General features: G+C 37.2%; 1 protein-coding gene across 1 annotated transcript in view; it reads right to left on the minus strand.

Moving 5' to 3' along the window:
* Positions 1-7,621: 7,621 nt before the first annotated feature.
* LOC149259037 (clavaminate synthase-like protein At3g21360) overlaps positions 7,622-17,899 on the minus strand; it is a 42,033-nt gene continuing 31,755 nt past the window's right edge. Inside the window, exon 3 of the mRNA XM_089417248.1 lies at positions 7,622-8,235. Coding sequence (XP_089273374.1) covers positions 7,872-8,235 — 364 coding nt within the window. The 3' untranslated portion in view covers positions 7,622-7,871. The remainder of the gene's footprint in view (positions 8,236-17,899) is intronic.

Consider the following 17,899-nt stretch of genomic DNA (forward strand, 5'->3'; position numbering starts at 1 on the left):
GCTTTGAGGCGACGGGCTTCTTGCACTGAGGGATAACCAAAAAGCATAGTGTCATCCACAAACTGATGGTGGGAGTGAGCAGGGGAGTTATGAATAGAGATGCCTTTAATCAGATGCGAGTGGAGAGCATGCTTAATGAGCCTTCCTAATCCTTCTGCCATTAAGACGAAAAGGAAGGGGGAAAGGGGGTCGCCTTGACGAATGCCTCGAGAAGGGTTGAAGGGACTTGAGGGGAAGCCATTGACAAGAATGGAGAAATGAGCAGAGGTGATCATATTCATAATCCAGCGAATCCAGGGAGCACAGAAACCAAAGGCTTTTAGCATCTCCTGTATGTAATTCCAGTCCAATTTGTCAAAAGCCTTGGAAAGGTCAAGTTTAAGAAGCATACCTGATTGCTTTGAGTGCTTGAGGGAGTGAATTACTTCGTGAGAAAGAAGGATGCCATCCATAATGTTCCGCCCCTCCACATACCCTGATTGTTCCGGGGAGATGAGCCCAGGGAGGAGAGGTTTCAGACGGTTAGCTATCACTTTTGAAATTACTTTATATATCACATTACATAGCGCAATGGGCCTGAATTTGTCCGGTGTGAGGGAATCCTCCTCCTTGGGAATGAGCGCTATGAAAGTGGCATTGAGAGCTGGCAAGAGCCATCGCATTGCTCTGGATTCTTCCACTATTTGCCATACCTCCTCCCTTATCATATCCCAGAAGGCATGAAAGAAGGTGGTAGAAAAGCCATCTGGTCCTAGGGCCTTGCCTTCCTTTAGCTGTCTCATGGCGTCATCTACTTCCAGTGGAAGAATGGGTCGCATGAGGTGCTCGTTTTGTTCCTCTGAGATGAGTTTTGGTATTTTGTCTGTGATTTTTCGGATAGCCTGTCTCCTGTCTTCTTTTCCTTCCATGTGGATCTGCTTGAAGTGATTTAGTAGGACTTCTTCAATCCCTTCGTGCGTTTCCACCTTCTCGCCTGTCGCTTTTTGTAAAAATGGGATTTTGTTGTGGATTCTTCTTTGCACCGTGGTGTTGTGAAAGAATTTTGTGTTACGCTCGCCCTCTTTTAACCATCGTACTCTTGACTTTTGTTTCCAATAAATCTCCTCTTGCTTTCTCCTGTTATCCATCTGACTGTGCAGACGGCGTTCCTGTTCTAGGCTGGCTTCAGTATGCCCTTTCTGAATGACTTGTTGATGAAGATTCTCCATGTCCTGAGCGAGCTTCTGTTGATCCTGGAAGATGTTGCCAAATGTATCCTTGTTCCAGCGTTTGAGGTGGTCTTTGAGAAAGCGTAGCTTTCGCTGAAATTGAAACATTTTGGAGCCCTCGGGAGGGATGAAGGCATTCCAGACTGATTTAACAAACTCTTTAAAGGCGGGATGAGTGAGCCAGAAGCCTTCAAAACGAAAAGGGCGTTTGAGTGTGTTACCTGGCCTCTGCCATTGGAGGGCGATTGGCCAATGATCCGATCCTGTGTGGGCGAGGATTGCTGCCGAGAAATCGCCGCCTAGGTGAACTGCATTGTCCGAAAGGAGGAAGCGGTCCAACTTGGAGGCAATTTGATATTTACCTGATCTTCGATTATTCCAGGTGAAGGTGCCGTTGCTGAAGGGCATATCGATGAGGGAGGAGGATTGAATGAAACTTCGGAAATGGGCGTCTTCTGGTTCCAATCGGCTTCTACCTCCTTGCTTATCAGTCGTCTGCGTTATCATGTTGAAGTCTCCCACTATCATCCAAAGCGGGTACTTTCTATTATTGCTGAGGTCTTCTATAGTGTCTAGAAGCGCCATCTTGCTGCCTGATTCTTGAGGGAAGTAAACATTGGACAGGTTGCCATAGACATTGGTGCCCAGGATGTGAAACGTTGCCTGGATGAGGTGGTGCGAGGCGTGGAAATCTGAGAGGGAAACTGCCTGCGGGTTCCAAGCAATCGCCAAGCCTCCAGAAGCCCCTGAGGCATCAACAGCCACCGACCTGCATCCTTGCCATGCTTTTGAAAGAATGCTTCCTAGCATTTCACTATTACACTTTGTTTCTTGGAGAAAGCACATCTGTGGTTTTTCCATTCTAATCATATGTTTGATCATCCTGAGTTTCCCTGGGCTATTGAGCCCTCTTACATTCCATGAAACTAGCTTCATCATCATCAATTGATGGTGGGTTTGAAGTACTTTGTGAGCTGAGCACATCTCCCTGAATCCACCAGGATCTTACCTATCTCTATTGTTCTTTGCAAATCTGTTTTTCTGCCTCTTTTCTTGGGATTTTTTAGGTACTGATTTCCATCCCATTGGTTGTCAGGTTGTATTCCCAGCTGACTTTGGTGGTAGGCTCGAGAAATGACCATTTCGAGCTTATTGAGCGTGAATTCTGGTATTTTATCAAATGCTTGTTTTTGACATGCTATTTCCAGCTCTATGATATCCAATCCGTGTAAATCGAAACTCTCCGGTTCCTCTTCCATATTTTGCACCTGTTCTTCTTCTTCCCCAGGGTATTCCTGGTTTTGAGAGCGCTCCTTCTCCCCTTCGTTCTCCGTATGCCTATCCTTGGCAGGGGATTCAGATCTTCTTCGCTGATGCGAGGAGGGGGATGAGACATTCGGAGGGGAAATAGGGGGGTTAGATCCAGGAGGAGAAGCTGAGGAAGATGGGATATTAGTATTGGTCGTAGAGTCAGGCAAAGGAATCTCTGGGTTCTCGCCCAATATATCAAAACTGTTCTTGGTTACGGGACCATGGGTTTTGGGTGCATGAGCTTGAGATCCAGAGTGGGGTTTTTTGTGAGCGCGCCTTCTATTGGGAACTTTTGTAAAGCCATCCTGAGAGGGTGAGTCTGAGGAGCTGGGTTTGATGGATTGGGCATTTTGGGGGCAGTCTCTGAATAAATGCCCGAGAGAGTGACATTTTCGACATCTAAAAGGTACATGCTCGTAATCAAGAGGCTGGATATACTCCTCATCCCAATGGGAGAGGGTAACAGAGTCGGGAAGGGCTTCGTTTAGGCGGATAAACACACATATGCGGGCATAAGAAACAAACTTACTACTTTTTGTTTCATCAGAGGATCTGATGTAAGTTCCCACTCCATCGCCTATCCTTTTGAGAGAGTCCTCCTCCCAATATTCTGCTGGTAGGGAGTATAGCCTTATCCATACAGGTGCTAGGGTTAAGTCTTCTTTATCTGGGTTGAATCTAGGGATCCAGTCCCTCAGATAAAGCCCAGCTGCATTGAAGAAATAGGGGCCTTCCACTAGAATCCGAAGCTTGTCCTCCAAACAGTAGAAGATAGCCGTGAAGAATCCTTTTGGTCCCAGTTGAAGTGTGACATCCCCTTTCGGTTTCCATTTCGCCTTTATCCATCCCTGGAGTGCTCTCTCCGTAGGCCAGAACCCAATGAACTTCCCTATGAGGGCATGATCCGGCATGAACTGTATTCGTGCTTCTATTTTTTCTCCTGGTAACTCTATACGGGGTCTTTCCTTAGCCACTGGTCTGCAGGTGGAAGATGTTACCTTTTGCCCTTTTTCAGGCTCGTCTGATCCATTCTGAACCTCGCTTTTTCCTCTTTCATTTTTGTCGTTTCCTCTGGCGTCCTTGCTGGGATGCTGTTGTGCATGCAGGATTTCGTCATCCACAGTGCCGAAGACTACCCCGTGCTCCGTCTCCGGATGTGACAGGGAGGGCCCTGACGCCCCCCCCATCAGATGAGCCATGTGACAGGCCCTCTGCAACTTAGTTTTGGCTATCGGTTTCAGACTGTTACTGTACCTGTGTGCTGGGCAGAAGCAATGTCGGCGCCGTTGCCGAAGTTCTCAGAGCGCTCGCTTACCCTAGCTCATCTCTCGCCCTGACTGGACCTATGAATGAACATTTTCCACCCTAGAAGTCTCTAAGTGTTACAACAAGCTTCCAGAAAATCCATTATATTTCCTTTAGGGTTTTATTGTATTATTCTTGTGTCGATGTGAAAACAATGATTGTTGTAACATAATTTCAACATATTGTCCTCTACATTCTTGAAATTGTTTGTGTAAATCAGATTTCATTTTTGCAATGTTGATCTCATCTCTTGATATGTTGTGTTTGAACTATTAAATTTTTCATCCAATGAAATTTTAAAGCTTAGATCGGTGTTCTAGTCTTTATGTTATAGTTGTAGGACAAATTCTCTTAGTATATTTGTGTATCATGTGGATGTGAAATTTCAACAAAAGCAAGTTAAAGATGATAGGCCACTCATACAAAAGATTAGAGACTAGCCAACACCATATCATGCATTATGAGTAAGAGAATGTAATGATGTTGTTCTTGAAATACATAGGTAGCATTATGACAATTTGCACCAAAACAACCGTTTCATTAAATTTGGAGTAATCTTGGTTTAAGTCCCTTCAAAAGGTCAAAATCATTGTTTTCAAAGTGCAAAATTCATATTTTCAAAAACCAGTATTTCCAATTTTACACTTTCGAAACATAAATATTCACACCTTTGAATACTAAAGTCACAATTTTTTGGTCTAAATTCCCACTTGTTAGTCTAAACTTAATGAAACATTCATTAATAGTAGATTGTGTTGTCCATTAGCCTATTAGAAGATGCAAAACATCATGGTCAAAAGACAAAGTCAATGTATAATGAGCACTTTTAATAAGCATACCAAAGGAATTTGGTTGCTATGAACATTGATTTTCAATTATAGTAATTAATAGGTAAGTTAAGAGTCTAAAGGACTTTGATTATTGTGCCAAAATATGCAATGCAAATTTAAAGTGAAAACTTGTAAAACAATGTCTATAATGAAATAACAATTGCTAGTGAGTAACACATTTTGGTGACTGATAGTTTTCAATCTTTAAGTCATTTCCATGGGGTTAAAAATATGTTCCAGTTATCTCTTCAAACACATAAACAAACATCAATAACTAAATAATAGAGACAATAAATAAATAAGAATTATCTAATACTATAAATAGTATATTTTCCTTAGTAGTATTAGTGAGTTATCATGAACTTATCATGAAATAAACAATGTCTTGTATCTTCAAATTTAACAATATATAATGCCAAAAGTATATCACATTTTACTTGCTCAGTTGTATTGGTACTACAAGGTACTCCCATCACTGACTTGATAATATCAGTTTCATTATCATCAAATTTTAGAACCACACTAATAACATGTATAGAAGTTTATGAAGTTGCTAACTAGCTAATATATAAGTCAATTCAATATATAGTAATGAATTTATCATCAAATTTAGGGAAATTTTGAGGTCTAAATGGGTCTCCTAAAATTTCTAATAAAAAATTATGAGTGAGTCATTTTGTAGAAACAGAAATTTACAACCCACCTTACACTACAATTTATGTAACTATAATTAAGTTAAATAAAAAAATAATAATAATAATAAACCATATATTAATTTCACTATAAATTAAAATACTTTTGAGTGTATGAACTAATATTGTAGCACTAAGAGTACTTTTCATGATGGTTTAGAATTTCAAAGTAAAAATAAAAATAAGCGTGGTGTGATTAGAATCCATATTTAGATATGTAATTTTTTATTTTCATTCCTTTTTAATTCTAAATGTTTCCCTAAAGAGCTTGTAGCCTCAGGGAACTCAAGCTCCATACTTTTAATCATGTTTTATCAATATCATTTGCAATTTTTTCTTTTTCCCTTTTTTATATGAGTCTCTCAAGGTATATTCATTAATGTGAGTGTTTGAAGATGTTAAAGGATACACACATAGCTTAGGTATATTCATTAATGTGAGTGTGTGAAGATGTTAAAGGATACACATACCCTAAGCCAGGGAAGGATTAAATTGCTGAGATTAAGCCATAGATTGAAGTAGTAGAGTTCATCCAAAGAATAAAGTTAAGTTAAACTATCAATTTTGGTATCAAAGCAAACTCTAAGTCTAAGAAAAATAATTATCTAGGACCAGATTCACTAAAGATACACATGTACCCTAAAACATGGAAGAATTCAACCACCAAGATTGAGCCCCAGATTTAAGTAGTAAAATTGATCTTGAAAGGTAAGATGAATCGAACCATCAATTTGGCATCAAAGCAAAATCCAAATCTAAGAAAAGTAATTATCTTAAGCATGAATCAAATTTACCACCAAAATCATCACAAAGAATGTTTGTGATTAGCGAATGTTTAGATTTCCACTGATTGTGTTGATATCATTATCTATTTGTCTTCTTGAAAAATCAATATAAATTGTAAATAGAGTGTGCTTCATGTTTGCATGGCTCATAGATATTTTTATGATCTGTAATACAACTTAGCCGAATGTGAATAGAAGTTAATAATGCTTTTCCCACCATGATATTGTGTTCTTTGGCATTACTCCGGTCATTACAGAATTACCTTTGCACTGTATCAGTGTGCAAAATCATTCTTCTTAGAGTGCCTTTTGTATCATGTTGTCAAATCTCGTCCATGCAAGTTTCCATAAGATTTTCAACCAGGTGCAAAACAATTACTCCCAACTATTGTTGTATCTCCACAAAGGTTCTAATTTTGCACTTAGATTGGTTCACCATTGTGAATGAATGAAGTATCAACAGGCTTGTGTGAGAGACAACACAACACCATACTATTTTTGGCTGGAATTGATTAGAAAACTACCATCAACAGTAGTCTTGTAAATTTATATTTAAGTATTTTTATTAAAAAGAATCTTGATTTATTGGTCATAAATTGCAATGGAGTTGTTTTTAAGTGAGACTTTTTTGAGTTTTCGGTGGATTTCTGGCTAGAATCTGGCAAAAAAAATTGTGGTCATATCTTGATTTGTGTTGTTTAAACCCCTTGGGGCACTTTGATTGTGCAGAGTTCACCCGCTGAACTTGTGATTTCAATGAATCCTTGCCAGATTTTATAGACAAATTAAATCAGAAAATAAACTGAAAAAGTTTTCAAAAAATCTCACATATAGACAACATTGATTGCAATACTAATCTCATATTATCATCTTCAGATCATAACAGAACCACCTTTGCTGAAATAAGTTAGCTTTAGATCACAACAGCTTTTGGAAGTCTCCAAACTACCTTTGCTGAAATAGGGTTGCCAAGAGGAAATTTAATTCAAATACCAATAAAAGTTATCAGAGAAGGTAGAACTTTTTTGGTCTTTCTAGCTGGTTAGCTTGTCCTGTAGCAGGACGCCATCTGACAATCTAAGCCCGGGTATGACTTTTCAGGACATAGTCTGACTTGACTGAGGTCAGTTAATGTCCTATTATAGCCAAGCTAGCTCGGGTATGGTTCTTAACTCACTGAGCTCTATTCGAATAGGATCTGTTACCCGTGTTAAAAAGGGTTGGTCCTACCGTCCAACCGCGTGAAGATGGAAAATTGTCAGCCTTGTTCCAGTAAAAAGAAAAAATGATTAGATTTTTCTTTTCCAAAGAAATAAGGTTAGCCCTTGACGTTTATTACAGAAAATTTAACAGAAGAACCCCCCACTCGCAAATGTGAGAGAATTTCTACCATATATACAAATTTAACAGCGAAAACATGGAAGATAAATGAGTTTAACTGCACAATAAGGATGTCATAAAGCTTTGCAAATTGGCATGCTCGTTGCATCTGCATGTGAACTATTTGCCGGCTTTTATTAATTATGTTCATACGCACATAGAGAATAATAATATCCACAAACTGTTTTAGCCAGTTACTTACAGAGAGAAGCCATTAACCGACAAAGGGTTCAAACGAGAGTCGAAATGCGGGACAGACTTACTCAGTAAATTTGCATCTGAATTATTTGCCGGCTCTGCTATTAATACTGTTCAGATGCACATAGAGTAGAATTATATCTAAAGTTGTTTTAGATATAGCTATTTACAAAGAGAAGCCAATACCCGACGAGGGGGTTCAAACGAGCGTCGAGAATGCAGAGCAGCCAAGTTATCCAACAATAAAACATCACCTTTGCGCCAAGGGATGGCAACAGCTTCCTCGTCTAAAATTCGGAGACAATCAAGGATGACATCTGGTGGCAAGGGTGTCCCATCTCCAAATGTGACCGCCTTCTCAGGATCATTCCGAGAATCTTTCCAGCCGGTAAAAGCAGTCACCATGCTATTGAACCAGATCTTGCGGCCCCTTGATAAATCAACTTTTATCGCTGAAATTGGACCCATGATTGTTTTGACACCACCATCTTCAAGCCACTCTAACTTCGTACCAATTCTTGCTGCCCTGATTAACATGAAAAAGATGAAAATTATCATTTATTGTGCACTTAAATCTGATTATATGAATCATTCAAAAATCTCGTCAAAAGGCATAAAATCAGTGTACTTAAGGTGAAGTGGACAAATGTTCTCGTTTTCTCGGCAATGAGTAGCAAACAAGACCTTTTAGCTTAGTTCAGAACTGAACCAATAACCAGCTAGCTAATTTCAAATTCAAATTATCTCCACGAATGTGGACTGAAAAAAAGAAACTGGTGATTAAGATCTCGACTCATAATAAAAAGTATTTTGTGCTTTCAATAGCTAGAAACCAGTTTACTGGACACGGTAAATAAAAATGTAAGTGAGGATGTGCTGCATCTTGCACCTTTATTTCTTTACCATTAACAAATGGTGATCTTTTACAGACACAAATACACGACGACATGAGTACATTATATTTGCAAGTGCTCCCAAAATCATAATGCATGAGGATGAAGATAAATGACATGAACTCACCTCTGGCTGCCAGAAATTATCTATATAGAATGTGCTTCAAGCAGTCTGTATTATTGTCTAGATTGAAATTAAGACTGGAAGCTAGTATAACGGAAATGCCATGCATTCCTTCAGTTATCAAGTTTCACATGTCCACGCTGGGTTTATAATCAGGTTGCAAGTGGATTTTTAATCTATGGGGCACTACAGCTACCTAGAAGAGGGATCACTTCTACAGAATATTCCGTTGGGGCCAGGCATGAGAGGCATTTTCTCAACTACCTAACTTAAAGAGTCGCTTTCGCATGATATTAAGTATACAGTATAGGGTGCCAGTTTAGCCACTGCTAGAAGGTATGGAATAAGGAACCATTCTATAAGGTCCTCACAAGTCCCGATATCCTCGGATATGGTTTCAAGATTTGTAGGTTTGTAAAAATTAAACTTGACCAAAGTAACCATTCTGAGAGAGATGCACGGTGAGTTAGCAACACTGTTTCAGGAGGTTGAGAAATGAAAACTCGGGAAGTGTTAAATCTTTTAGCAGAAGCCCAAATCCTAAGAAAAAAGAAATTATTTTAACATCCATGAAGCTAAAGATAGCCTATGGGACAGATTGCTTATTCATCTGCTTGATGTATTCAGCGCTTTTTTTGTGAAACTTCAAAATAAATGCACCCAACTTTTCAACAAACCCCTCGCTAAGTAGATTATCCCAAGAGCTAACTGCCAGCATATCTGCATAACTTTCCCTGTTGTCTTTGAAGGCCTCACATTCTAAAATGAAATGTTTTTCTGTTTCCACTTTTCCGGAAGAACAAAAAATGCATACTCTTTCCTCCCACACTTCCTTTGGCCTTTTCCAGCAACCTGTTTCACAATGGAGTTGATGCAATAAGAATTTTGGCTGTCCAAGAGATATTGGCCTCTATGTATGCTTTTGGTTGATAACTATGAGTGGGATTAAACACTTCAATATAGTAATTTTTCTTTCTTCCTAGCGCCTTATCCCAAGTATGTTTGTGGAACTTTTCTATAACAAAAGCTTTTATCTCTTCGCTGTTTATGGGACACGCGTTCAAGCAAATACCCCATTTACTAAACCATTTGTTATTTTTCTGCATCCATGTTTTTTTCTTTTGCACAATCTATCATTAAAGACAACCTTAGGCCATCTACCCTCTTCCATTTGCTCAATTTTTTTTTAAATACCTTATCGCTCGCACTATAGCAATTGCTTCAGATAGGAGCAGTCCCTGTTTCACTTAACAAGATATCATAAGGAACTGCACTTTTAATCTCAAATTTGTTTGTAAATTTTCTCAATTTATCTCCACTGCATGTCGGATGTATTGCTAGCCCATATTTCACAACCATAGAGAGTAACCGGAATCACTAGAAGCCCAAAAAGAGTTTGAGTGGTTTTTCAGTCCCATAACTCTGCCTCTCTACACCTATTTTGAAAAGCATAAAATGCTTTCCAACCCCCCAAAGTTCTTTTATTTCTACAACGATTCCAGCTTAGATTTTTGTTGAAGTCAATTCCAAGGTATTTGTAATCCGCAACTTCTTCTAGAATGTTGCCTTCAAAGTAGAACTTACGTTGCTTATGTTTTCTTTTCTTAGAGAAGACCACTACTTTCATTTTGCTGATATTGATTTGAATCCCCACACTTCTACAAAAATGCTCAAGGGCTAGTAAGTGCTCTTGCAAACCAAGAGCCAATTTAGCAATCAGAATAAGGTCATATGCATACAAAAGAAGCCTTATAACAAACTTGCCCAAATAGATACCATCACCCCTTTGTGAAATTAACCACTCAAGCTTGTTGATATATAAACCAAAAAGGGTAGGAGACAATAGGCAACCTTGCTTGAACCCGATATCACTTCTAAAACTTTCAGAAATGCCTATTGAAGTTCTAATTTTGACTTTCACCTCTTCATACAGTCTATGCACAACTGCTCTCAAATGTTTAGGAACCCCATGTTCCTCCATTCTGTGCCAAAGTTTATCCCTAGGTACCAAGTCAAACGCTTTTCTGAAATCAACAAAGCAACAAAAGACTTCTTCTTTTTTCTCCCAAACTTTTTCAATGATGTGCCTTAAAGTTATACAATGATCAACTGTGAAATGTTTAGGTCTAAAACCTGCTTGCCCTTTAGCACGCTTATCTCTTTCTTCTGCCCACTTGCTACAATGATCAACTGTGGAATGTTTAGGTCTAAAACCTGCGTGCCCTTTAGCACGCTTATCTCTTTCTTCTGCCCACTTGCTAATTTTGTTTTCTAGCATGCTTCCATATAGATTTGCAAACAAAGGGTTTATCATGATGGTCCTATAATTAGAAGGATTATTGACGTCACCGCTCTTGAAAAGAGGTATTTCCAGACTAGTTGTTCAATTTGTGGGGAGCCCTTATTGAGTGATGTTGTTGAATATTTTTGTAATGTAAGGTGCAAGACTCTTTGAGCCCCACTTTAGATATTTTGCTTGGAGTTCAGCTAAGTCTTTTGCTTTTCCAACACCCAACTTCTTGATACCCATCTCTACCTCTTGTACCGTGAAGAGTTCAGTATTAGTGTTGACCAAGGGGGGAGGGTCAACCTTGGGAACCTGCTCATAGAGTTGTCTTGCATAGTCAAACCATTTACAAGCTGTAATATTATTTCCAATTTGTATCTTTTTCGGTTGGAGCTCCTTCCAAAATTATTTGGGATTATTTTTCCCAAGGAAGATTAGTTCTTCCCTCCTTGAAACCATGAAATTGACCTTTTTCTTGCTTAATAACTGCTTGTAAGCTTTGAGCTTTATGTTATCCTTGTGACTCTTTCAACATTCTCCTTGCCTTTTTGCATTCCTTGTCAAACCAAGCATTAACCGGAAAGCAATTTGTTTCAGACTTCTTAATTTTTGCGCTTTTGCACTTTGCAAATACGAATTGAATTAAATGTGTTAATTCATGACTATGAAGGCTGTGAATTGTAATTTTCTTCTTCTCGAAGAGCTTCTCTAGTGTCATTTTGAAGGTATTACAATTTTCTAGGGTCAAAAGAATTTTGCCCTACGGGAGATTTTGTTGGACATGCTGAATTTTTGACTCTAATTGTTTCTTTCTAATCCAAGAGAAACATAAATAAATTGGTTTGTGATCTGATTTCAAATCCCATAGCTGATCTCCAATCAAAACTTCTTCCATTTTCTCACACAAACCATGCGAGCAAATTACATAATCTATCACACTTGCTCCATTGTAAGTATTGCAAGTGAAATTACCAGACTTTGCCCATCTAGTCAAGCCATTACAAATGACTAAATCAAAGGCCCCACATAGAGTAAGCAATTGTTCACCAAAGATTGCAGCCCTTGTCTTTTAAAATTCTTTCCCACTGATGATTACTTTCTTTTGTAAGCAAAATAGGGTCACAATCATCTTTACAACAAAGAATGTTAGCTTGCTCACTTGCAGTCTTAGCATTGAAATCACCCACTATAAGGACTTCACCTAGCTGCGAATATGTTGCAATATAAAAAATCCTTTTCATTCATATTTTTTCATATAAAAAATAAGCAAAATAAATAAGTATATAAAAATGTCAACTTAGTTGCAAAGCGGCAAAAGTTTAACATGGCCCCATTTTGACCAAGCAAAAAGGACCACAATGCTAGGATTTTCTCCATCCATGTTCTCCATTAATAACGGTGTCTCTCACTTCTTATTTTTGAGGATTTTCTATCTTCAACAATTCTATTTACCCTGGGTGTCTCTCACTTCCTATTTTTGAGGGTTGTCTATCTTCAACAATTCTATTTATAGACTTCCTATTTTTGACGATTTCTATCTTCAGCAATTCTATTTACCCTTCTTCAACAATTCTATTTACCCTGGGAGTCTCTCACTTCCTATTTTTGAGGGTTGTCTATCTTCAACAATTCTATTTATAGACTTATTATTTTTGAGTATTTTCTATCTTCAACAATTCTATTTACCCTAGGTGTGTCTCCTTCCTATTTTTGAGGGTTGTCTATGTTCAACAATTCTATTTATCGACTTCCTAATTTTGAGGATTTTCTATCTTCAACAATTCTATTTACCCTCAGTGTCTCTCACTTCCTATTTTTGAGGATTTTCTATCTTCAACAATTTTACCCTCGGTGTCTCTCACTTCCTATTTTTGAGGATTTTCTATCTTCAACAATTCTATTTACCCTCGGTGTCTCTCACTTCCTAGTTTTGAGGATTTTCTATCTTCAACAATTCTATTTATAGACCAAAATTGACTAGTACATTAGTTATTAGTCATTGGTAAGTCATTTTCCATTTAAAAAATGAATTGACCAATTCGCATATGTTCGCGTGTGTTCATCAAAAAGAGAAGTGTGCATTGGGTATGTTCGTGTGTGGTTGGTGGCCATCACATGGAGTGTGTTTGACCCGTTGCACTCGAATTGTCAAAGTTCCAAAGAAGCATAAATACCAACTTTTCCAACAAGGATCGAATCACATGTCAGCAATCCGTGTGTCATGGTCTTTCCATTCTGCAAGTTATATATTGTAAATGATCTTTAGTAAAACCATGAGTCTATATAACAACCTAGGTAAGCCTATAATTTGATGATGAATTCTATTCTAGGAGGTTTTTTGGCCTTACTGATTACCTATGTTTTTTGACACAGCTAATTAGAAGAGTTTTACCCCTCGAGCTTAAACCCCCAAAGCTAGGGTGAAATTTATTGTCGAATTATTAGGTGAGTCATAATGTGTTAGTCTAGTCTAATGTAAAAGTGGTTTGGTAATAGTTTAAGTTAATTGGCTAAATTATTTTATTACAAATCACTTGGTTTACTAGATCATATTGAATCGCAGAGGAATTATGTGTCTTGGGGGTCTAAGACAGATGTGTATTCCTTCTTTGAGTCTTGTAAAAGAAAAATCATATGTATTAGAGGGTTGGAAAAATAATTAATCCCCTCAAGTGTAAATTAAATAAATTTTATTGGCAAAATAAAATTAAATCTTAAGCTAGAAAATTAATTAATTAGAGTCAAAATTAAATTGTCTAGGAAAATTTCGTGGGTCTTCAAAGAATCAATTTTTAAAGGTCTTCCATCAAGATAATATTGTATTTTTCAAGAAAATTTGGACCCTTGAACCTTGGTGTTTAAGTCGAAGTCAAATTTTTAAGGAAATTAACTATAAATAATTAATTTTGAGTTAATTAAAATAGAATTAAATGATAAATTTGAAAATTCCTCAAAAGTAAGAAATCAAGGGCCAAGATTAAAAGATCTTGAAGTATTTATCAACGACCAAGATTATTTTGATAATGGTCAAAGAAACTAGTTGTTATTTTTCCATTTAGAGGATTTATCTATAAATTATAAAAGAGTCATTTGAGTCTCTAGTCATCTTGATCTCTGGCTAGAATCGTTGTTGAAGCATTGTGTAAACTATTGTCTCGCTAAGAACTATTCTTTCTATCATAATAAAAGACTTTGGGGTGCAATTCAAGGTGTTCTTACTTATTGATTTGTGGTATGCGTTAACTTCGAGCATCTCTATGTTGTGTTGAATATCGGTAAGATCTGTTTTTTCATTAGATGGAGATAAAATCATACTATTGATAGTTTTGGCTAATGTTAGGTGGTTTGATTCCCCATGTGATCTAACAGATTATTTTTTGACATAAATACATAGCATTTGCAGGTACTTCGGTCCTTGGCCTTTAAGTTCACAAACTTGGGCAAGAATCACTGTTGCTTGGATCTCTAGTTTTTATATGGTGGATTTAATCTTCGTTTGGGCTATAGTGAATCATTAATGTTTCTTAAGTGTTTTAGCCATTTTTTCAAATAATTTAGCATCTTAAGTGTGTGTTTATTAGTGAAATTGGGTGTTTTCCTTACTATTGCAATCATTATCTCTTGGCTGTCATCTTTTGCATTTCATTGCATCTTTGCAAAAGCATATCATTGTTTGCATCCTCACTAATAAACATAAGTGCTCTAAAAAAATAAATTGGATTGGTGATAGTTGCATAAGATTGGTTTATTGCTCTAGAAAATAATATTGTTGGTGAATGCTTTTTTCTCTCATCGATAACTAGCATCATTGTGATATTGATTCTAAGGAATATCTTTACTTGCCATTGCTATCACGGATAATTGGTTATATTGTTTCTTGTGGATTTACTGACTTCTTGCAAGCAAGCTTCAAATCTAAGTTTATAATTCTACAAATCAAGTCACTCTTAAAGCACTCGAATTTATAATCATAATCGTGATAAGAGTAATCTTGAATTGCTAGTTATGTTCATCTAATTGACATTCCATTGTTATAATCCGAGTAATTTTGAGAATTTGCTAATTGTGTTTAAAGATCATCATCTAATTGGCATTGTTGAAAGAAGCATTGAATTGGTTTATTTATAGTCATTTCATGAGCAATTATCTATCGTGATCTTCATATCATTTTTTTAGTGGCATCTATTTGTTCCATTGAGCACTTTCTTGTGGTGAAGATTGTTATTTTCATTGTTAAGTACTTCATAGTTTCAAATTGAATATCATTGTAATTTATCTCTAAGTACTTAAGACACTTAACAACTTCACCTTAAGATAATCACTCATATTTTGTATTTGCATTCTAGGATTAGCTTTGCACTAATTAATTTACCTCCAAGCATAAGCTTGGTTGATTGAAAGATATGACCACCTTTCTCACCTAGTTTGTGAAACCTAGACCCTCTTTTGTGGTTAATATGGTGAGCTTGCAATGGTCAAAGCCATAGCCTCTGCAGCACCAGAGCCATTGGGTGGTTAGAACTCTAGTGGAAGTATCATTAATATTATCTTTGTTATCTTCCTCTGGGTTTCTCTCTCACAACCTACACTAGAGACTAGCTTCAAAATAGTTAAGAGGGGGGATTCACTTAGAATAGGCATCTAATTTAAAATAAACCAAGATCTTCCACTTCACTTAGTTTTAGGTGTTGCATTTCATATATGATAGTGAAGCATCCTAAAACAGCTATTGTTCATCTAGTGACTTAGTAAATAATTTATATTAAGCAAGTACTTGACTCAATTAAGGCAGTAGTCTCTCAAAGTAATCTAATCTAATCGCTAAACTTGTTGAATTAGCCAAGTTGTTAGGCCATTCAATTGTGTCTCCCGGACTTGTCCATTGCCGACGGGTCTTTCATATTTACATTTCATAAGTACTACCTCCCATAGCCTGTTGTTGGGAGACTGCTAGAATAGAGAGGGCAAAGATCAGAGTGACAACCCCTACCCTGATTGTTATCACATCTTGCTTGTACAATTTGAGCAACAACAAGATCTACAAGAAATTAGCAAACCATGGAAAGAGAAAGATGCCAAAAACAACTTTGGACATTCGCAATAGTTAGCACAGAGATTAGTCCCAAAAATATCTAAATAAAATCTAAATAAATCAAAGGAAAACCCTACTCTAAAACCTGCAAGAAGAGCTGAGTTTCATTATCTTTTCTTGGTCGATTTGTGATTGTTGGGAGAACCAGAAATATAATACTTTAACTTGCTAGATATTTCAATATAATACTTGAGAATAGAACCAAGAATGATGATAGAGTGTTTATAAGAAAGAAGTGAGAGAGAGGGGTTCTTTGAAATCCCTTTGAAAGTTCTTGGTCCACGTTAGACTAATGATCCTTAGGATACTTGAAGGTGGATGGTTCAACCAAGAACTTCCCCACTTCAAGCTTGAAGCACCTGTAAATAACACATAAGATCTTGCCCACATGATTAGTAACATAGGTGAAATTTTCACAACGATAAACTAAAAATGTTTATCAACCTAGAAACACATGTAATAGTTAAATCTAGAATGCAAAAATTCAAAAGAATAACAAGCAATTTCTACTCTCTCCCTTGGACAACAATGTCCCTATCAAGCTTAGATTACCAACTTGAAACAAATAGTGTAAAATCAACAAGGTTCCTCAACTTAAGCACATGGAAAACCACACAAAGCAATGGACCATTGACCTCCAAAGTATTCTTGTATTATTGACAATATAGCAAAAATACAACAGAGTTTACCCAAGCTCCCAAGCTTCCATCCTCTAGAATGAGAGAAAATGGGTTACATTTATAAATCTTTGGGAGCAAATCCCAATGAAGAAGAAGTGAAACCAGTGGCAAGGATGACAGAGATCCCAAAGACAAGTCAAATTACAAGTGTAGAAGAGATTGTTGTGTGACTACCCAATTGTGCCAACGAATTGTTGTGTTAAACTCCTTGTTGCTTTGCATACTATTTCCTTTACCATCAACGTATCAGTTATGGTTTCCAAGTGTGGAAGAATAGGAAGTCAGAGAGACAAGTCCCCCACATAACTCTAACAAGAAAAACATGTGTCATCAAACCTCAAACAAGTATATCTTTACATGTTGTGCATGGGATCTCTAGATCTGGCCTGCGTATCTCAACTAATTGGCAGTGTGGGAGATGTTTGGACCAGCAGTGTAGACAGGTGTATCAAAGGGGAGTTAACTCCCATATGACTTGGCCTAACTAGGCCTTAACTTCAGCTCCCTTTGACAACTAACAAAGCTACAACTCGTGCCTAGCGATAGCTCGTAATTCGGCCTCTATGTTGGCCATGTACTCAACCTAGTGGGCCAGCTAACTCATGCCCCACTTGGCCATGAACTTGACCTTCTAATGTGGCGGCCAAATCAACCTTAAATTCAGCTTTGAATTCAACTTCAATGCCATGTCACTTGACTTGTATCTTTGACTTGGAAATACATCTTTAATATGTCCCCCACTTATTAATTTTTGCAATTTTCTTATCTTTTTCTCCACTTCTATAAGTAAAAGTGAGTCTTCATGGGGAAACAATCATTTTTTGCCTCCAAAGTGGATACTAGGATAATGTTGGAGCTTTGAGTATGAAATATGAGCACTCACATGCCACCAATATTTCTCAATGCCACATACATTATTATATAGAAAATTAATTAAAAATTCGGTTCTACGAGAATTTTCAATTATTTAAAAAATTCCTAGAAAATCCTAATCAAATTTCATAGACTCTAGATATGACCTATCATGGTAATATACATCAACCCTAGACATTAGGACAAACACAAGGACCAATTATTAAGCTATGTGAAAATTCCTTGCAATGCAGCAACTGGT

Source organism: Pinus tabuliformis, chromosome 6, assembly GCF_031772625.1.
Source record: "Pinus tabuliformis cultivar Carrire ecotype Pingquan chromosome 6, CPIR1, whole genome shotgun sequence".
Classification (NCBI taxonomy): Eukaryota; Viridiplantae; Streptophyta; class Pinopsida; order Pinales; family Pinaceae; genus Pinus; species Pinus tabuliformis.